Source organism: Monodelphis domestica, chromosome 5 (genome assembly GCF_027887165.1).
Source record: "Monodelphis domestica isolate mMonDom1 chromosome 5, mMonDom1.pri, whole genome shotgun sequence".
NCBI lineage: Eukaryota > Metazoa > Chordata > Mammalia > Didelphimorphia > Didelphidae > Monodelphis > Monodelphis domestica.
The window spans coordinates 6,338,363-6,357,802 of record NC_077231.1 but is presented as its reverse complement, the minus strand read 5'-3'; the positions used below and the strand labels follow the sequence as shown (position 1 = coordinate 6,357,802).

Sequence of the window (19,440 nt, the reverse complement as noted above, 5' to 3'; positions counted from 1 at the left end):
CCCCCCCCCCCCAGCAGTGCCTCCGATCCTCCTGGTGTCCATCCAGGGTGCTGGGGTGCCGCCTTCTCTTTCTCCCAGGCCACCCCCACACTTGGTCTGCTGTCAGCCTTTCCTTCTCTGCAGAATCCTTGTTCTGAGTACGTGTCACGCCCCCCCCCCCCGCCAAGATTTGGGGTTCCCAGCTGGGTGGCACACTGCTCCCCCATTTCAGGTCTCCCAGGCGTGGGGGAGCCCCTCCCTCTAGGGGGACAAATGGCTTTCCTCTTCCCTGGGAGTGAATTCTGGCCACTGCCGGATGCCCTGGCGGGCGGCGGGCAGGAAGGGCTCGGTTGGCACTCAGTTCCATCAGGTCTCTTTATATAATCCTTTGCTCTAGACACAATACATGAGGGGGCCCCGGGCGGACACATTTACAGAGACTGGGGTGAACAGAACCTCCCCGAGTGACAGCGGGGCGGCGGGCTATTGACAGAGCCCACTGGAGGCTGCCCCGGGCAGTGTGGGCACGCTGGCTCCTCCTCGGTCCGACGCCCTCAATAAATTAGTCAGGGGGAGGCGGGCCTGCCCGGGGAGGGGGTGGAGAGAGGCCAAGGCCCATCCCTGGACCTTCCTGCGAGAGGGCAGAGACAGACTTGGGAGCCCCCCTTCCCCCCCCCCCCGCCCCCAGCTCTGGGTCTTTGGGGTGGGGGCGGGCGGGGGGAACTCGCTGAGTGGGCCCTACCCCCGGCCGAGGGGTCAGGACGTGACGGGGCCCGGGTCCCCGAGTTTATGTACAAAGTCAAGTGCTGCGGCTGGGGAGTTCGGGGCGCCCCCCCCCGCCCCCCCACCGGATCCCAATACTGTCTGTTGGATGCCAGGAGGGCGGGGCCTGTAAACAAGGGCAGACCGGGTGGCCCCGCCTCCTGGGCCCCCATAGTGGTTTGTAACGACTGGAAGCTCAAGTCCGACCCGGGAGGCCCCGCGGGCCGGGCCGGGGCTCAGGCGTCCGACAGGCAGCTCTGGAGCCGATCCACCCACTGCTGGGCCAAGTGGACATCCTGGGCGCAGAAGTTGTAGACCCGCCTTGTCGTCTTCACCTGAGGGTCAGGAGTCCCCCGTCAGACCGCCGGAACCCCAAGTCCGGGGCCCGCCCCCCCCCCCTCGCTCCCCCCCCGGGCTCGGGCCACGAGCCGGCCATACGTCGAAGAAGGCCTTCTCGTCCACCGTCTTGGGGGCCCCCATGGTCGGGGTTCCGGCCGTCACGGATTCCACCTCTGCCAAGTCGATGATCCCTTTGCACTCGGTGTCCACCCGGTGATCGTAATAGCGCAGCTGGGGAGGGGCAGGCCCAGAGACCCGTGACCGGCTGGCTCTCGGGGAGGGGAGCCCCCCGCCAGGGCTGCCCCCCACCAGCCGCCCCGCCTTGCCTGGTGCTTGGTCTTGTCCAGCACGAACCACCGGGCCTTCCAGGGCTTCATGAAGGCGCCCTTCTTGTAGAGGGTGCCCTCGTAGGACCTGCGCCGACAGAGGGAGGAGCCCGTCGCCCAGGGCCGCCCCCCCCCGCCCCCCCGCCCCCCCCCCCCGGGCCTCCCGCACCCACCTGTTCTCACTCTCGGCGGTTTGGAACTGGCTGTAGAGCGTGCTGGTGCTGCGGCGGGCCGCCTGCCGGCCGCTCGAGGGCGTCGAGCTGCTGCTCTGGTCGCTGTCCAGGCTGAGGCTGAGCGTGGAGCCCACCGGCCCCTCCTGCAGGTAGACCCCGAGCGAGCGCCGGTGGTGCGACACGCTGGACATGAGCAGGGAGCTGGGGGTGCTCTGCGGGCAGGAGAGAGGCCGGCCTCAGGCGGGCTGTGGCCCCCTCCCCGCCCCCCGGCCCTCCCCTCCCCCTTACCCGCCCGTCCTGTCGGGCCTCGCTGCGCTGGGCCGCCTTCACCCGCTCCCACGTTTCCTTCCATCGCTCCGAGGGCCGGCCCAGCTCCGTCTCCAGCCGCTGCAGCTCCTGGGAACAGAGGGCTGGTTGGGGGGCAGCTCCCCCCTCCCCCGCCTGGCTGACCCCGAGAGGCAGAAGGACGCCTCGACCCCAACGGGGAGAGGCCGGGCGCCAGGCGGAGCGCCAGGCGGCGGTACGGGCCGCTCCTGCCCACGTCCAGATGGGGCTGTCGGGCAAGCTAACGTGTTCTCCCAACTCACAGGCCGGGTCCAGACCTGCTCCAGCCTTTCCAGAGCCGGAAGGCAGGAGCCCCCGGAGGGGAAGCTGGGAGAGGCGCTGGCTGGGGCGGCCAAGAAAGGCTGGGGGTGGGGGGGGGGCGGCCCCGAGTCCCCTCCCCTGGGCAGCCGGCGGCGAGGGCGTGTGTCCGGCTTCTCTGGCCAAACCTCGAGCCTTGTCCCGACAGTCTCGGTCACAATCTCCGTGTCTGGGGGGCCGGAGGAGCTGCCCGCATGGCGGTCCTCACCTGAAGATGGAAGCCTGGCCCGGCCGCGGGAGGGGGCCTGCGTGACCCTCCCAGTGCCCTCGGCGCCCAGCGGCAGGACAAAGCGACTCCCTGCCCACGCTGGCAGACGACGCTGTGCCCAGGCCTCCTCTGGCTCTTCCAATCTACTGGGCTGCCCGGCACTGGGGCAACTAAGCGGCCCCATGGTTAGAGCGCTGGAGTCAGGGAGACTCATCAGGCGCTTTGTAGTTGTGTGACCCTGGACAAGTCACCTCACCCTGTGAGGGAATGGGGAACCCTCCGGGGTCTGGGGTCACCAAGAGTCAGACCGGACGGAACCCAACGGCCCAGGGAGGCTCCCGGCAGCCGGCCATTTCCAGGCTACCTTCGCCCCATGAAACACTCCCAAGTTTCCTGCCCACCACCAGGTCTCTGTGTGCCCTCGGGGCCTTCCTGCCAGTCACTGGCTGGGCATCTGTCCCAGACACCCCTGGAGCCACCACAGTCTGGCCTGGCTTGAGGCAGATGAGCCGCTCCCTCTGCAGCCCCAGGGACCCCTCGGTCGCCCCCTCCCCCAATCCGAGTGGTGAGCTCAGTCTGATGCCAAGGGAGATGTGCCCTAGCGGCAAGCGCCGGGTCTGGATGTGGGCGAGTCACCCCAGCTCCCAGGGCTCCTCGAGGGAAGCCACTTGGGGCCGTCGCTGCTCTTCCTGCAGCTCCCCTGGGCCTGGCGATGCCCCCTCCTCCGGGGGACAGCCTCTCCACGAGCTTGAGACCATGGTGGGCACTTCTCCCTCTGCCACCCTCTCCATGCCCAATCCCCTGGGCCTGGGGCGGCTCCTTCACCAGGGCCCCCCATCTCTCCCTCTGCAGCCCCTCCAAATCCCTCCTCGTCTCCTCTCTCTCGTGACCCTGCCGGTTCTCTGCCTCTAATGAGTGCATCCTCGGGGGCTTTTTCCTGGAAAGTGGGCTCCCTGGTGCTGGCTCTCCTGGGCCTCCCCCCCCCCCAGGCCAGATGCACCCCCATTGCCAGGGCCTCTGCCCAGGGAACACTGCCCGCGGGAGACACGGCTGGGAGGAGGGCCGGCACGAACCTCCAGCAGGCGGGAGATGGCGTCGGGCTGGGCCCGCAGACGGCTGTCGTAGCACGGCCAGATGACGCGGCGCCTGCTCTGGGGGGCCCCGCCGTCGGGCCGCTCCTCCTCCAGGGGCTCGGGGGGGCCCTGCGCCAGCTCCCAGTCGTAGGGGGGGCCCTCGGCCAGAGTCTCGCGGGTGTAGAAGTCCCACACCTTCAGGTTGGACACGTTGCTGTAGGGACGCAGCACCTGGGCGGGCGAGGAGGCGGGCGGGCGGCTGAGCGGGCCTGCGGGCCCCGGGCCTGGGCTCCCCAGCGGCGCCCGGCGGCCCCTCACCTCGGAGTCCTCGGGGGCGTACATGTAGTTGTAGAACACGGGCGTCTTCTTGCTCAGCCTGTCCACGTACTCCCACACGGACTTGCACGCCTGCTGGCTCTTCCTCTCGCCCTTCTCCTCGTACAGCAGGCCTGGGGAGGGCCGCAGCTCAGACCCCGCGGCCGGCCCCCCGCGGCGCCCCCTCCCGCGGCCCGGGTCCTCCCCATCCGCACCCAGCTCGATGCGCTCGTAGTCGGAGTCCAGCAGGAAGGTGCGGAAGCGGTGCGACACGTGGTGGTAGCTGAGGAACTTGAGGTAGAACTGGCTGAACTCAAACTCCATGGGGAACTGGGAGTGCACCTGGGGGGGGGACAGGGCGGGTCACCGGTGGTGGCCCCCCGCCCCCCCGGCGTGCCCCCGCCCCCCCGCAGCCTCCTACCTGGTGCACGCAGTCCAGGAACTGCAGGAAGATGGGGGCGAAGCCGCTGCTCTGGCCGGCCAGCGTGTGGGCGCCGCGGTGCGTGAAGCGGTGCCCGAAGGACAGCCACTCCTTCTCCACGAGGAGCCGGAAGCCCTCCAGGGTGCGGTAGTACGGGTCCGAGAGCAGCTGCACCAGGGACACCACCTGCCCCCCCCCCCCGCCAGGGCGTCAGACGTCACACACGTGTGCATGCACACGCACACGCAGTGCTCACGGGCCCCCCATTACCTGCGTGGTGATGTCCCAGCCGTCTTCCAGGCTCACGAGGACGGAGGAGCCCGAGTCCAGCAGCTCCACCACCAGCACGGACACCTGCAGCAGCTTGTGAATCTGGGGAGGGCGGGCAGAGGTGTCGGGTCTGGGTGGGGCCCGGGGGGGGGCACTTCTCTCGGCCCCCCCTTTCACCCGAGCCCTGGTCAGGCAGAGAGAAGCCCCCATGGAGCCCTGGGCTGGTCGCTGCTGCCACCCACACGGCTGTTTCTCCTTTGGCGTCCCAGATGGGAAGCTTGGGGTCCTCCTGGCTCTTCCCTTCACCCCGGGGGAGGCCACATCAGGGGCCTCTCCTCAGGGGCTGAGGCCCAGCCACGAGTTCTCCAGGCAGTAAACGGGTACAATTGGCACCCCAACCCGCAAAGGCAAACCTTTCCTGCTGGGCCGCCTCCTCTCCCCTCCCCAGGCTGCCGGGTGCCTGCCATCTGGACAATGAGGGCCCGAGGGCGGTCATACCCATTTCTTTGGGTTCCTCCCACCTCCCCAAAGCCTCCCGCCCCCGCGCTCCTCTGGCCCACTCGTCCTGCCTTCTGTCCCCCCAGAGCTCAGTCCAGGTGCAAGCGGGCGCGTCTTCAGAGTGGGGGGGGGTGGGGGAGAGGCCCCTCCTGCCCGTCCGCCCTCCCTGGCCAACCTGGCTCAGCCACTCGGACTCCTCCAGCAGGCGCAGGTAGGAGGTCGGGCTCTGCTCTCCCGCCGGGCAGCCGGGGACGCACGCCTTCAGGAGCTTCTTGAAGCTGGCCTTGACCTGCCTCACCTCGAACACCTCGATGGGCACCAGCTCCCACTGCTGGAGGGGGTCCGGCCTCACGCCCTGTGATGGCGGGAGGGGACGTGAGGGGCCAGACGGGCACGGACGAGGGCCGGCTGGCCCCCCCGCCGCCCCGCCGCCCCGGTCACCTTGAGCTGGGCCTTGTCGCCGATGATGTAGAGGGCCGCCCGCTGGGGCCGCAGGAAGCCCGGCTCGGAGGGGGCCCCGTTGGGCTGGGGGGGCCCCAGCAGATCCTTGCCCGCTAACCTGGAGCCCACATCCACGCCCAGGTTGGAGGCGCCGCTGCGCCCACCTGCCCGAATGCTGCCCCACTTTCCTGCGGGGAGAGAGCGGGGGTGAGTGGGCGGCCGGGGCCGGGGCAGGCCGCTACTTACCTCGGAGACGGGGTGGGGCGCCCGAGAGCCGCCCGGAGAGACCCCGTCTCCCTTTGGGGGCGGGTCCAGCTACGACCCCAGTGAAGGCTGGGGCTAGTGCTGGGGCCGGAGGGGAGGAGGCGCCTCCGAACGAGGGCCAGAAGCAAGTGTCCTCTGGCAGGCAGCCGGGCAGCAGGTGAGAGGCGGGCCCCGGGCGGTCAGTGCTGCGGGTCGGGCTCAGAGAGGGTCCGAGAGGGAGTGAGTTAATGGCCCGGGGCAGTGAGGGGACGCAGGCAGAGTTAGTGCCCGGGGCTTACGGTACCTCGGGGAGCGGTCCGTCGGGTGACTGATGCTGTCGTGGGGTTGGATAGAGTAGTGACCCTGGCCCTGGGACTGGGTGCTGAGGGGGGCACAGCACAAAGAGAAGACTCAGGCCCCACCCCGGCCGCAGCGAAAGCCTGGCCAGGAAGGGAGGCCGGGGAAGGAGAGCTGCCCTGCCATCGCCCCCCCAGACCGTGCGGGGCAGCCTCGGGGAAGGCCACCTTTGGGAACCTGCCTCAACCCCTCGCCCGGACTGCAAACTGCTGGGGCGGGCAGGGTGGCTTCCCGCCTGGCTCTCCGACGGAGGCCTCGGCCCGCCTTGGCCGAAGTGGGCAGACGACCCTGAGGTCAGAGCCTCTGGCCTCTGCTTGCGGGAATGGGCAGCCGGCTGGGGGAGGGAAAGGCGGTGAAGCCTCTGCGGAGGCCCCCGGGGGTGCTATCTTCACTCCCAACTCCACTGGCTGGACAAGGAGGCCCCGGGGGGTTTCAGGAGACACTGGGCTGAGCAGAGACGCGGGGGCCGGGCCGGGGCTTCGAAGGCATCAACCAGAACCAGCCACAGGGCTCGTGGAGCTGGCCAGCAGCCGAGCACCCCAAATGTGTCCACCGAGGTCTGCACAACTGCTCACCACCTTTCTCTCGCCCCCTTCGGAGTGGTCTCCACTGCAGACACCCTGGAGCCAGCCGTGCTTGGCCCCCTCCCCCCTCCTCTAGGGACCCATCCCACAGTGCCCCCTGACCTCGCGCCATGGGGCTAACCACTGGGCGAAATTCAGAAAGGGCTCGTGTCCTCCGACTGCGCACACTCGGGGCCAGGCCCGGCCTCAGAACCAGCGGCTGCTTCTCCTCCGCACTAGCGCACGGCCAGACGGCCCGCGTGGTCACCCAGACCTCCCTGACCTCTGCCTCACCCCGTCCTGGCACACGTCCCAAACTACCTCACGGGGCCCACCGACAAGCACCTGCGCTGTGCTGGGGGCCAGAGATGCGGCCCGGGCCAGGACCCCAAGGCAAGATGGCCCCAGGGCCCCCGGGCACTCACCGTGACTGGCCATGTGCACAGACGAGAAGCCGCTGAGTGTGTTGCGCCCGGAAGCGGCGTCGGCATGGCGGGGCATGGCGCTCACCACTGCCTGGAGGTACTTTTCCTGTTCCAGGCTGCTGGAGTCGGCCTGCGACTGACCTGGGTGGGGGAGAGCCTGGGTGTGCCCTGGCAGCCTCTGGCCCTGGGTCCCGGACAGGTGGGACCCCCCCCCCCCCCGGAGTCCTCCAGTCCTCCCACGGGACAGGGGCTGCGCGGGTCACCCCTTGCTACACATGAGGAAGGCCCTGTGGGCTCACAGCCCCAGGGGTGGGAGGTGACTGAGCCCAGGCAAGGGAATGAGAGGGGAAGAGGAGGCTGAGAAGAGCCAGTCACCTGGGGACGGGGCGTTCTGAGCCTTGAAGAGGCCCACCACGCCTTTGCCGTGCAGGCCCCCCGAGCGCAGCAGCACCGCCTTGGACCGGCCGCTCCGCCAGCACACGACGGGGAAGCGATTCTGCCGATAGCAGCGCGAGATACGCTGCAGGGTGTTGTCCTGGATGCTCTGGGGGACGATCAGCAGCCCCGGGTAGCTGAAACCAAGAAGAGGGGGGGCCTTGGGGCTGGCCTGGCCGGGATGCCCGTCCTCCTGGGCCACCTCTACCCTCTGGGCTTCCCAGGCGGGACTGTGCGCTGAGGAAGGGGAGGAGGGTGCAGTAGGAGTCACTTGTGTCCTCAAGGAGTCCTGGAACTTGGGAGCACAACCAGCAACAGGGAGCCCAGCATCTCCCAGGCCACCCGCCCCTCCTAGGCACGGCCCTTATACCGGGCCAAAGTCGGGCCCTGGAATGTCTGGCCGATGACCTTTGTCTTCCCGTGTCGCCCCAGTCCTAGAGAATAGTCATTTCTCTCAGAAATCCTCATATCTCAAGGCTAAGTGCAGAGCTTTCCACCTTTAAGAAGCCAAGGCTCAGAGGGACTTCGGTCCAAAGAAGCCCTGCCCGACTCCCCTCTCTAAGATTTCCAAGGTTCCTTAGCCAGCACCACTGCCCATCCTGATTCCAAAGTGTTGGACGTCCAGTTCGGCCTCCTAATCCTCCCCCAAAGTGGACCTCTGGTCCCTGAAGCCCTGCTTATCCTTCCCTGCCACTCAGATGGAGATGCCCAAGGGGCCTCAGGGAAGGGGAGCCTGAGGCACAGGTAGTCACTTTGGGACAGTTCTCATACTTAGCAAGTTTTCCTTTTCACCATGGAAAGTCTGCATTGCTTTACATCGCCCCAGTTCTCCTAGTTCTTCCCCCTGGGGCCAACTCCTCTTACACCCCCTCTACCTGTCCCCTCTTCCCCGGTCTTTTCTTGTCCAGATCATCTGAAGTCTCCAGGTCCCTCAACATGCTTTCACCACACAGTATCCAGGTCTCCTGAGCATCCTGGTCCCCCTTTTCTGGCATACTCCAGTTTCTCCATGGCCTTGCCTAAAAGGTGGCCCCTAGGCCCAGACTCAGTCACTGCAACCAGTTGTGGGGGGAAAGGACGGACACAAGGCAGCCAAAAGCACTTTGGCTTCTGTGGTTTCCCAGAGGCAACTAAAATCCCACGAACAGTGATGGTGAACCTTTTAGAGACCGCATGACCAAACTTCAACCTGCATGTAGCAGGTGAGCCCCACACCTTACCCCAGATAGGGGAAAGAGGAAGCATTGGGGCTGTTGGATAGAGGGATGGGTGATGGGAGAAACATCCTCAGGCACACATGGAGAGGGTGAGGGGAGCAGCCCCCTCTGGCATGCCAAAATAGCCCTAGACCTTTCTCATGTGAAAAGCTGCCACAGCATTCAGGTCCCAAACTTGCCACATAATCTTACTGGGTTGGCCAGGGTCCTAGGCCCACCTTGTTTGCTGACGCTGTTAGCCCTCCCTTCTCTTCCTAGACCTGCTGATGACCAAACAGGCCAAACACCATAATGGTGCCCTGTGCCCTGGCCCCCTGATCTGGTTTTGCTGATTCACTGTGATGCCTGCCTGTGGCTGAGAAAGTCCCTAAGTCATACTGATGAGGTCCATTAGGATTTCAGGAAAGAAGGAAGGGAGAGGAGGGAAGAAGGGGAGAGAAGGGAAGAAGGAAGGAAAGAGGGAGGGAAGGAGGGAGAGAAGGGGGAGGAGGGAAGAAGGGAGAGAGAGAGAGGAAGGAAGAAAGGAAGGAAGGCTTTATTAAGAACTTTGGTGTCACGTACTATGCTAATTGCTTTACTAGTCTTCTCTCTGGAACCTCACAACCTAGGAAGAAGATGGGAACTCTGACCCCCATTTTAGTTGAAGCAACGGGCAGAGAGTAAGCAAGTGTCTGAGGCCACATTTGAATTCCCGTGGCCACATGACACTATCCACTGTGGTCCCACAGGCCTCCCAAGTGGTGGTGGCCATCAAGGGACAGGATATGGGGCTCCAGGCTTTCCCAAGGCAGAGATCCGTTGGGTAGAGGCTAAGGCACTCTACCACTGCCCTACATTTGTGTCACTGGCAGGGGATGCATCAACCTCCAGCACCATGATTCCTGTCAGCCCATGGACTGTGGCCCCTTTCTGCCAAGGCCTCTTAGGTGTCTCTGCCCAGCCCTGAGCTTCAGGCACCCTGGGCTGGTCCCTTCTACCTTTCTCATCTCCCTGATGGACATCTTCCCAGTCCTCCCCCCTCCACCATGGCCTGTTAATGGCCAAATTCTGCCCACTATGCCTTTGCAGGCTCTCTTAAACCTGCCTCATGATCCCAGCCCTGTCTCATTCCTTGCCCCAGGACTACAGGAATCCCTCCTCTAGAGGGATTTTACTGGCTACTGGGAGAGAGAATGGACTCAGGGGAGCTGGTTCTGGGGCGTCCTCCATGTATGTCCTGGGCACTAGGCCTTGGTTTCTTCGTGCATGGCTTCTGGTCCCAACCATCTAGCTGGTACAGAAGCCCCTGGTTTCCTGTCTCAGACCCATCACCTTTCATGCCACTGAGGCTGACCCAAGGGCTTGGCGGCTCGCTCACCTGCGGCAGATGGCATACATTCGGTTGACAGGCGTGACCCTGAAGGGCTCAGACTTGGCACGGCTCAGGCTGCTGCTCAGGGTACCCAGGCCCAGGCGCTGGTAGTCTCGGCAACATGCCCGCTCCACGAGGCTGTTCATAGTCAGCCTATCGGAGGGCTTCAGCGCCAAGGCGGGCGTCAGCGTGCTGGGCTCCAGCTCCTCGGACACTGGGGGCAGAGAGCGGGGTCACGGCCACACGGAGGGAAAGGCCCCCGGAGGTCATTTTACCGAGAAGAGACAGAACGAGGGGACCCGCAGGAGCCACAGACTCCGTCTCCACTGCCTGGACAAGAGAACCTAGAGGAGATGAGCTCCTCCAAAGCGCCACAGCAGGGCCCTGCCCACAACACTAGCCCAGGGACGTGAGCATCGGCTCCCCTCCCCACAGACCTGAGATCTCATCCTCCTGGTCCTCGGGGGGCACAGGCTGGCCCCGCTGCTCCCAGCTTGGGGGATTGTACTTTTTCCGTGTAACATATTGGCGGCCGATAGTCTTCTTGGCGTTTTTCACAAGGTTCCGTGACAGGGTCCTGGGAGTGAGAAGGTGCAGTCAGGAGGCATGAGGGGTTGGGGACACCCCCCCCCCAGGGTGCTGTGAGCCAAAGGTGGGCATGTCTCTATGGAGGGGGCTCGGAGGCCAGACCTAAGGACAAGCCTCTTCTGGAGGGCGGGCAAGGGACCAGGGTGGTACCTCAGGGAGGGGCTCTTCTCCTTGGCTGTCCGCGGCTGCCGGCCAGCTGTGTGGATGGAGCCGGCAGTGAAGGCGAATGTCCCTTTGACATCAGGTGGGTAGCGGAGCTTGTGCAAGTGTTTTCGGAAGACCTCGGCACTCTCTGAGCCCACCTCCTCGTCAAATGCCATCTTCAACAGCTGTGGCGGGAGGCTACTTTTAGAGGAGTCAGAGGGCAGGGGCAGGGCCTGGGCTCAGACTCTGGGCACAAGCGGAACGCCTGGCACAGCCAGGGTAAACCCCAGCCACTCTGGGCACCCAGGGTCCTCCTCAAAATCCCTTCCAAGAATGTCTTCCTGCGGCTAGACAGTGACCTGGGGGAAGGTTCTGCACGATTGCCTTTGCTGCGGCAATGAAAGAAAAACAAAAGAAACCATGAAGAACCAAGAAACCCCGATTCAAGAGGGCGAACCCGGGTGAAGCCGTGGCGGCCGACAGAGGCCCCGAGGAGATGAGGAAGCACCCTCTTTGCCCAAGGTGGGCTGGCACAGGGGTGGAACCCCTCAGGGCAACTGCTTCTCTTTGGAATCCAGACAGCGCCAGAGCCCAAAGGCAGCAACAAAACACTAAACCGACAGAGAAGACGGACTGTTCCTCACACACCCTCGTCCCCATCCGGCATCTGCTAGATGCCAACACTCTCTGCCTCCTCCTCTTCCCCTCCCTTCATTCCTCAACTGTCATCTGGTGTCCCACCTCCTCCCTCAACGGGTGCTGCTTCTTCAGGCAGCAGATCTCGAGGTCTCTTCTGGGCCCCCCTTCCTGGCCCTCCAGAGACCACCCTGCTCTCTCCGAGGTCTGGTGACGCTGCTCTGGCCATTCTCATCCTTGCTGCCTCCACCTCTCTTTGGGCAGTGGGCCAGGTCCCTGGAAGCTCCGACTGTGGCCGGGGACCTCCGTCTCGCCTCTGCTGGGCCTAACTATCATCTGATGGGGCTGACCCGCCACTTTACAAATGCAGGCCCCGTTTCCCATCACTCACGCTCCCGTGACCGTTCAGACACGTCTCCCTAGATATGGCCCAGACATCTCAAACTCAATGAGTTCTGCCCCCAGAGCTCCGCCCCTTGTTCAGAGGGCCGCAGCTTTGCTACCTCCCACATTTGGGCTCTCCTCCTCCTCCTTCTCCCTGTTCTCCCCATCGTTTCCCATCTGTTGCCAATTCTGTTTCTGCCTCCACCGCCTCTCCCACATCCATCCCCTTCTCTCCACAGCTGCCATGGCCATGGCAGCCCCCTCTCAGCTCAGTGCCCACCTATTCTCGCCTGGACTGACTCCCACAATGACCTGGATGCTTCGAGACTCCCCACACCGGTCTATCCTACACTAACCTGCCCGGGTAATTTTCCTTAAACAAACGCTGGTTCACATCACTCCACAACTCAAGAAACTCCCCCGGCTCCTGACTGCTACAGAATCAAATCGGTTTGTGTTGAAAGCCCCAACCAATGTCTGATGAGGCCCGATTCAGCCCGGCTCCCCTCCTCATCCCCTCCAGCCCGTGGCGACCCACAACCCCCTCCTCACCTGCTTCTGGCGGCCCTCACGTTAGCAAACCTTTCCTGAGCCCCCCAAACCCCTCTGCCTACTTCACAGTTACTCCCTGTATGGGGTGCCTCTCCCAACACATTCTGGACTGTTTTGCTTTGATCTTTGTGTCACCAGCACACCGACACTGCATCGGTGCATGACGACCCAGGAGGTGGCGAGAGGGTGACGAGTGAGCCCTAACGAGAGCGGGGAGTCCCAGAGGGCTCGACAGGCTGGGCCAGGCCAAAACAAAGAAAGTGGAATGCAGTGGGATCTATGGGCACTTGGCCTTCACCAAGGGCTGGGAGGCATTTCATGCCCAACAGAAACACCAAACCTAGGTGGGACCAAGGCCCCCCTCTGCCCATGCACTCCTGAGCCCCAGTCACGCCACGGCTGGGATCCTGCCCTCCTCGGGGCCTCACCCTTTGCCAATGGGGCGTGTGGAGACGTCTCCACAGAAGAATGGCCCAAGGATGACTGAGGGGTCTTTTGTAAGAAATCACCTTCCAGAAGCACAATGTCTGTCTGGTCTGGAGGAAGAAGGCCCCAAGGCCCCCTGGGGAAGCGCACTCTGGAAGGGCCGCCCCCAAGCCCTCGGCTGCCCCGTGCGCATGAATTTCTCTTCATGGCATGTCCCAGGCAGCTGCTGCTCAGGGACGTTTATGGGGGGCTCCTACAATGGGGCAGGTGAGGGGAGAGACTCGGCAGCCTCTGAGTAAGGGAAAGAAAGCTTTCAACAGACCATGAAGAGGAGAGTAAGGGAAGGAGACCGGGCAGGTGCCCATTGTCTTGTGGCTGGGGTTTGGGTCAGATGCCTCTGGGTGGAGCCCTGGGTCCGATGTGCCCTGCCTGTGGCCTTGGGCAAATCACCTTCCCTTGGGGTCCGGTTCCTCATCTATGAAAGGGGACACCTGGGCCAGGGAGGGGACAGGGAGAGGAAAGGGTTCAACAGCCGAACTGTGGCCTATGGTGTGAGTGGGGGGCAAAGAAAGAAGCCCAGTCCAACAGAACAGCAGCAGCCCTCAGATGGAGAGAAAGTAGGGGAGGGGGAGGTCAATGCCATTCCCTGTTGCCACCCCCGCTCTTCCTTTCTGGGGAGGAGAATTTCTGGCCTCCTTCAGACCTTCCCTCCTCCCAAGGATTCATGACTTGCTTTTAAAACACCAGTGGCCTCTCCAGGGGCAGGTCCCCCCCCAGATGCCCTCTCTGCACCCCCAAGGGATAGGCATTTACAAGGTAGCCTCTCAGCGGCCCTGCTACATGGAACTAAGGGGGCCAGCCTGGGGAGCAAGATTCGAACCTGGAATGTACAAGAGCGGAGCTGCAGCCCATCCTGCAGGAACTGGTCCATGTGAGCCTGGACACTGATTCGCTTCTCCTTGGTAAGCGAAGCCACTGGGAAGGACCGGACGACAACCTGTTCCCCCACTGGGGGCGGGGGGGGGGGGCACAGAGAAGGATCAGGGAGGGAGAGGAGCAGGAAGGTTTCCCTGGCAGAGGGAGCGGGCTGCATGCATACGAGAGGAAGGGCCCCAGGGTGGGCACAGGAGCATGGGACAGGGCGAGAGGGCACGTGGGGGGGGGGGGACTCCCAGCAGTCTCTGGCATGCAGGTCCTCACCCAGGGGATCTGTGGGCATCCCAGTGAAGATGACCCGGTAGGTGGTAAGGAAGACAGCCCCCTCTGCGGGCAAGAGGGCTGGCCCCCCAACACTGCCCCCAGAGCCTTCCTCCCGTCCGTCAGGTAGAAGGTAAACCCGAAGGCCGTCCAGCACACACTCCTCTCCTGGAAGCAGGCTGGGCCGAAGCAGCTTGGGCTGGGGAGAGAGAGGAGGATGGGCTCCGAGGAAGGCCTGGGCCTGCCCGCTGCCCACCTTTCCTCCCCCTCAGGGCCCCGCGGCCCACGCTCGGGGCGCACCTTCTGGATGGGAGGCAGCCTCTTACTCTCACGGTGTACGGCTTCCAGGGTCTCGATGTGCATCTGGACGATGTCTGGAGGATGGAGGGGCCGCCTTAGTCCTGGTGGCCTCGGGCCACTTCTTGCCTGCCCACCCACTCGTGCCAGCTGGGCCCTACCTGGCACCATGACATGCAGCCCCTTGAGGTGCTCGCTGGTTACGCCACTCTCGGTGCAGACTTTGTCCACGAAGCGGTTGATAAAGCGCACCACAGCCCCGGCCACGTCCGACGTCTCGGCGTCCTCAAAGCCACTCTCCGTGTCATAGCTCTCGGCCACGCTGCCCGCCATGCTGTGCCGAGAGGACGAGGGCTCGGTGAGCTCCTTCCCCGCGCCAGGCCCACGTGCCCCCCAGCCCGTCCCGCGGCCACGCCTGTGCCCGCACCTGTTGGTGACCGCGCTGTTGCTCATGCTCTCCAGGTCCCCCAGGCCGGCCCGCTCCCGCAGCAGGCGGCTCTTGCTGCTGTCCAGGGGCAGCAGGAGGTAGCTCATGCGGTTGGCGTAGTGGATGGCCTGGCTGAACACTGTGCTCTCCTCCTTCTGCACCAGCTCCTGCTGTGTGTCCCTGCCCAGCGTGGGCCACAGGCGCCGCTGCTCCGAGGCCACGTCCAGAGCCGACCTCTCCTCCTCCTCCTCCTCCGCCTCCTCCCCTGGGGTGCCGCCCTCTGCGGGGCCCACCTCCCCCTGCCACGGGAACCGCGACCCCTCAGACGGGTGCTCCCGGGAGGGTGGGCCTGGGGCGCTCGGGCGCGCACACACGCGCACGCACGCACGCACACACACGCACACGCACACGCACGCACCTCCGCCCACTCCTCTAGCCCCCCATCCCCACCTTAGCTGTAGGGCCATCCTCCTCGCTGGCTGGCTCCAGGTACAGGGCCCGGATGTGAGTCTGCACATCCCCGTAGAACATGGCCTCCCAGAACTGGGGGGTGCTCCAGACCACGTGCTCCTGAACGCAGCTGTACGCAAACTGCGTCACCCCAGGACTCAGTTTCTGGAGAGAGCAGGCCCGGCCCAGAGTCACCTCTGAAGAAGAGGCCTTGAGACTCATTCCCGGCCCCCAAGTTAGAAGAAAACTCAGAGGCTTCTAGTCCAAGCCTGACCTGAACAACCCCCTCCCTTCATGACACCTGATGACGGGAGACTCACTACTTCCTGATGGAAGCCACGCCACCTGGGGGCAGGGGAGCACTTACTGGTCCCCAAATCCCAAATCTGCCTGCCTTGCTCTCCTAGCTCGGTGTGCCCATGGAGGGCGTAATAGGGGCGTTTGGGAGGGGGTCCTGGGGAGGGAAGGGCGGGTTTCACAGGGTCTGGCACACAGAGCCAATCAGTCACATGGCTTCCTGAGGCACCCAGAGGTGAGGAGGAGACACCTCAAGGACTCACCCGACAGAAGGCGGTGACCAGGGGCAGCAAGGCCGCAGCGATGCCATGCTCATCCATCGCAGTGCAGTCCTGGGGAGCACAGGGGTGGACATCAGGCCTGGCACGGGGCACGAGTGCCCACTGTCCCCCCCAGCCTTGCCCTTACCTGCAGGCAGCAGTTCATCATGCGCACCACAAAGTCGAACTGCTGGTGGTCCAGGACGGCTCGGTTCTGCTGGACGTGCAGGTGGAGCTCACGCGTGAGGCAGCGGCGGGCGGCTCGGCCCTTCAGAGCCCGAAGCACGGCGGGCAGCAACTAGAGGCACGAGGCCATGAGGCCTGGCCCCAGAGCCCCGGCCTTCGTCCCGGTCCCCACCTCTGACGCCTGCCCCCTACCCCCGGCCCAGCCCCTCTCACCTTCTTGGCCTCCAACATTTTCCCCTCGAAGACGTAAGAGATGCAATTTCGGACAACTTCGAGCCGCCGGGCACTGTTGGCGTGAACCACGCCGTTACGCTCCACGATGGCCGCTGGGGAGGCGAGTGGCATCAGCGTCACCTGTCCACCTGCCCATCCGACCTTCCGGCCTCCCCCACCCCAGCCTCCGGCTCCGGGGCTCACCCATGGGGGGTCCGGAGGGCACCGTGGCCTTCTTCTCCACCCGCACGGCGGGGGGGGCACCCTGCAGCTTGGCCGTGGCCTGGTCGATGATCCACTGCACGGTGCTCTCGTCCAGACGCGGGAAGGGGCGCGGGGCCCGCCGCAGGTGGCTGCCCTCTCCCGGCCTCTGGACCTTGTGCATCGCCACGGCGGGGTACGGGTTCTCCTGGGGGGTACGGGGTGAAGGTCAGCATGCTGGGCGGGCGCCCAAGACCAGGCTGCCTGCCCACCCCTCTCTGGGCCCTACATTCTTATACAGTTGCTCCGCGAGCTCCCGCACGTGGCGTAGGACGCGGTGCGGCTGGTTCTCGTCGGCCCGCATCCTCTTCACCTCGTTGGCCACCAGCTGCAGAGAGGGAGGGGAGCAGGGAAGAGGAGGGCCCGGCCCCAGGGACGATCCCTCGCCCCCTGGCCCGGGCACAGCCCTGGCCCCTACCTCATCGAACAGGTCCGTGGGCCGGTAGGGGACGCCGCGCTCGGACACGAAGCCAGCGAAGGCCATGCCCTCCAGCACCTTCAGCAGGAAGTCATCCTCTACCAGGCCCCTCTGGCCCAGGAAGGCGGCCTGAGGGAGGACGATGGGTCAGTCGGGGGTCTGGCCTCTACCCCGGGTTGGAGGGACAGACGGATGGAGGCTGGCCACAGAGCTCACCTTGTGGAAGCGGATCACGGGCTCCGGATGGATGCGTACAATGTGCAGGCACCAGCGATAGCCCTGGAAGAGCTGAGCAAAGAGACGCAGGAACACGGCCCGGAGCTCCTTGTCCTAAGGGAAGCAGGGCCTGAGGGTGTGGGGGCCTGTGGCCTCCCTTCTCTCCGTCCCCACAGAGGGGTGGTATGGGGGGGAGCAGATGGCCAGGGGGCACCCACTCGACCCCAGCACCCAGTCCCCCCTGCTCCCCCACCCCCAGTACCTGCATTTTTAAGGAAGAGGAAGAGGTGGTGGGTGGAGGGAAGGCCAGGTCTGCGAGCTCTAGCTCAGGGTCGAGGACCTGCAGAGACAAGGGACGACGTCCCTGGACGGGCCAACCAGAGGCCTCTCCCAGATCCCCTCCCTTGAAGGAACTGCCCTAGGTGGTGGGGCCGGGGGGGGGAAACCGTGCCTCTCTGGGATGCCACGTGGCTACCCGCTGAGGAGCGACGCCCTTCCCGAATGCCCTCAGCCCACTGGGCAGAACCCACGAGGGCACAAGGATGCTCCCCCACCCTTGGGAAGTCCTGTCTGTCACTCACCATGCAGAGGGCACTGTGAGTCTGGCTGTGCAGGGGTTCGGGGAGGGGGGGGATGTGCACACACTCGGGGACAGTGACTGTCCCCCCATCCAGGTCGGCAATGATCACGTCCAGCTGTGAGCAGGAAGGAGCAGTGGCAGGCCTCAGGAGCCGGCTCTGCTCCACAGCCCCCGACAAAGGGAGCCCCCTTGGGGCAAAAGGTGAGGGGAGAGGAGGCTGGGTGCCAAGAACAGCTAACATCCGGGAGACACGATGCTGGGCTAAGCGCCTTGTCAGTATGACCTCGTGAGCACGGGGTGAGGAAACTGAGGCAGCAGGCACGCAGCCACTAGGCGTCTGAGGCCAGATTTGGCCTGGGTCTCCCCGACTCTGGAATGGGCACCCTAACCACTGGGCAAGCCAGCTGGCAGCTCAGCAGGAGGATGAGAGCCCGAGCTCTGAGAAGGCCAGGGAGGGGGCAGCAGGCAGGGCAGGGCTCAGAATCTCCTACCAGCTCCTGGGTCTCTGCTTGGAACAGGGAGTTGACGCCAATGATGAAAGGGGTCGGGGTACTCAGAACCTCCAGGAGTTGCGCGGGCAGGATGGGCACGTAGGTAAAGCTGTAACAGTGGAGGGGCGTCAGAGGAACTCCTGGAGCCGGGGGCATGCCCCCTGGCCAGAAGATGGCGGAGCAGAGCCTGGTACCTGTATCTGAGGGGGAAGAGGAGGGCGAGCAGGCCCCGGCAAGCATCGGTGAGCCGCTGGTAGCTCCGAGACAGGAAGAGGATCTTGTGCTCTGTGAGAGCAGCACAAAACAAGGCCAGCACGTTGGTGATACCTGCGGGCACAGGACAGGCTCAGGCGGGGGAGAAGGAGCCTTTCCAGCGGCTGCCCGGCCCCTCCCGCTTCAGAAAGCTCTCACCGGGGGCCATTCCTCCCCGCCTGGTTCTGGCCCCGAGGCCCAGCAGAACCAGGCTCGGCCACCTGCGGGGACCACAGCCGCCCCGGCACCTTCGCCTGGGCCTCACCCAGCTGTCGGAAGAGCAGGGCCACGCTACAGCAGCTGACGGGCAGCGAGTCCGTGAGGGGCGTCTGGATCACCTGCCGGTCACCGGCCCCCAAGGAAATGGTCCTCTGGAGAGAGGGACAGCTTGGGCTTAGCTCCCAGGGCCCCCGGAGCCAGGCACTGCTCTGACCCTTCTCCCCCCAGGCGCTGCCTGTCCGGATGGGTCCCCTGACCACCACAGGGCCAAGCCTGGCTGGCATCTCTTTCTTGGCTGAGCCCAAGACAGGAGTGGCCCAGCCTGGAACCCCGCCCAGGCGGCCCAGGGGGACACGGACTGTACCGGGGCCCTCGGGAGTGGGTGGGGGGAGGAGTAGTCCGTACCGCTCCTTCCTCCACAGAGTCCGGCTGCGCAGGACAGACAGAGAGACACAGTTAGAGACACACGACCAATCAGATAAGGGGCAGGGAGAGAGACACCCCAAACTGATGGGCAGACAGAGGTGCCCAGGAACTGAGAGGACAGACAGACAGGTGCCCAGAGAATAAGAGAACAGAGAGGCCTGGAAGCAAAAGGGACAGACAGACCCAGGGAGTCAGAGGCAGACAGGACCCTCGGACAGCGAGGGGGAACACCGGCGGGGACGCTGCAGCTCAGGGGCCTCTCCCCCACCCCTCCCCAAGCCTGGGCCCACCTGGGAGCCCCCCGCGATGGGAATGGTGCAAGTGAGCAGGTTGCCAATGACATTCTCCAGGGCCACGCTCAGCCCCTCCACATGGATGGTATAGATGAGACCGAGGCTGTTCTGCAGAAAACGAGGGGCCGGGCCGGGGTCAGGCAAGACGGCTGGGCCGCGTGGAGCCCCGGCCCGGCCCACAGAGCCCCC

At 64.9% G+C, this 19,440-nt stretch overlaps 1 protein-coding gene across 4 annotated transcripts in view; it reads right to left on the bottom strand.

Annotated features, from left to right (window-relative positions):
• Positions 1-340: 340 nt before the first annotated feature.
• Positions 341-19,440, bottom strand: part of SBF1 (SET binding factor 1) — a 32,979-nt gene continuing 13,879 nt past the window's right edge. Inside the window, exons 5-42 of one of the 4 annotated variants that reach the window (XM_056797527.1) lie at positions 19,249-19,359; positions 18,938-18,961; positions 18,579-18,684; positions 18,256-18,388; positions 18,062-18,170; positions 17,572-17,685; positions 17,253-17,330; positions 16,991-17,104; positions 16,775-16,903; positions 16,586-16,684; positions 16,300-16,504; positions 16,096-16,208; positions 15,845-15,994; positions 15,700-15,768; positions 15,140-15,304; positions 14,690-14,988; positions 14,424-14,596; positions 14,266-14,339; positions 13,969-14,164; positions 13,649-13,776; positions 10,777-10,955; positions 10,476-10,615; positions 10,045-10,252; positions 7,411-7,607; positions 7,036-7,176; positions 5,995-6,072; positions 5,448-5,635; positions 5,182-5,361; positions 4,509-4,610; positions 4,239-4,424; positions 4,033-4,159; positions 3,821-3,951; positions 3,503-3,733; positions 1,868-1,975; positions 1,580-1,791; positions 1,407-1,494; positions 1,180-1,311; positions 341-1,076 (exon numbers count right to left, since the gene is read on the bottom strand). In XM_056797527.1, the coding sequence (XP_056653505.1) occupies positions 978-1,076; positions 1,180-1,311; positions 1,407-1,494; positions 1,580-1,791; positions 1,868-1,975; positions 3,503-3,733; positions 3,821-3,951; positions 4,033-4,159; positions 4,239-4,424; positions 4,509-4,610; positions 5,182-5,361; positions 5,448-5,635; positions 5,995-6,072; positions 7,036-7,176; positions 7,411-7,607; positions 10,045-10,252; positions 10,476-10,615; positions 10,777-10,955; positions 13,649-13,776; positions 13,969-14,164; positions 14,266-14,339; positions 14,424-14,596; positions 14,690-14,988; positions 15,140-15,304; positions 15,700-15,768; positions 15,845-15,994; positions 16,096-16,208; positions 16,300-16,504; positions 16,586-16,684; positions 16,775-16,903; positions 16,991-17,104; positions 17,253-17,330; positions 17,572-17,685; positions 18,062-18,170; positions 18,256-18,388; positions 18,579-18,684; positions 18,938-18,961; positions 19,249-19,359 (5,316 nt within the window). In that variant the 3' untranslated portion in view covers positions 341-977. The remainder of the gene's footprint in view (positions 1,077-1,179; positions 1,312-1,406; positions 1,495-1,579; positions 1,792-1,867; positions 1,976-3,502; positions 3,734-3,820; positions 3,952-4,032; positions 4,160-4,238; positions 4,425-4,508; positions 4,611-5,181; positions 5,362-5,447; positions 5,636-5,994; positions 6,073-7,035; positions 7,177-7,410; positions 7,608-10,044; positions 10,253-10,475; positions 10,616-10,776; positions 10,956-13,648; positions 13,777-13,968; positions 14,165-14,265; positions 14,340-14,423; positions 14,597-14,689; positions 14,989-15,139; positions 15,305-15,699; positions 15,769-15,844; positions 15,995-16,095; positions 16,209-16,299; positions 16,505-16,585; positions 16,685-16,774; positions 16,904-16,990; positions 17,105-17,252; positions 17,331-17,571; positions 17,686-18,061; positions 18,171-18,255; positions 18,389-18,578; positions 18,685-18,937; positions 18,962-19,248; positions 19,360-19,440) is intronic. The other 3 variants (XM_056797529.1, XM_056797528.1, XM_056797530.1) reach the window with 3 other exon arrangements.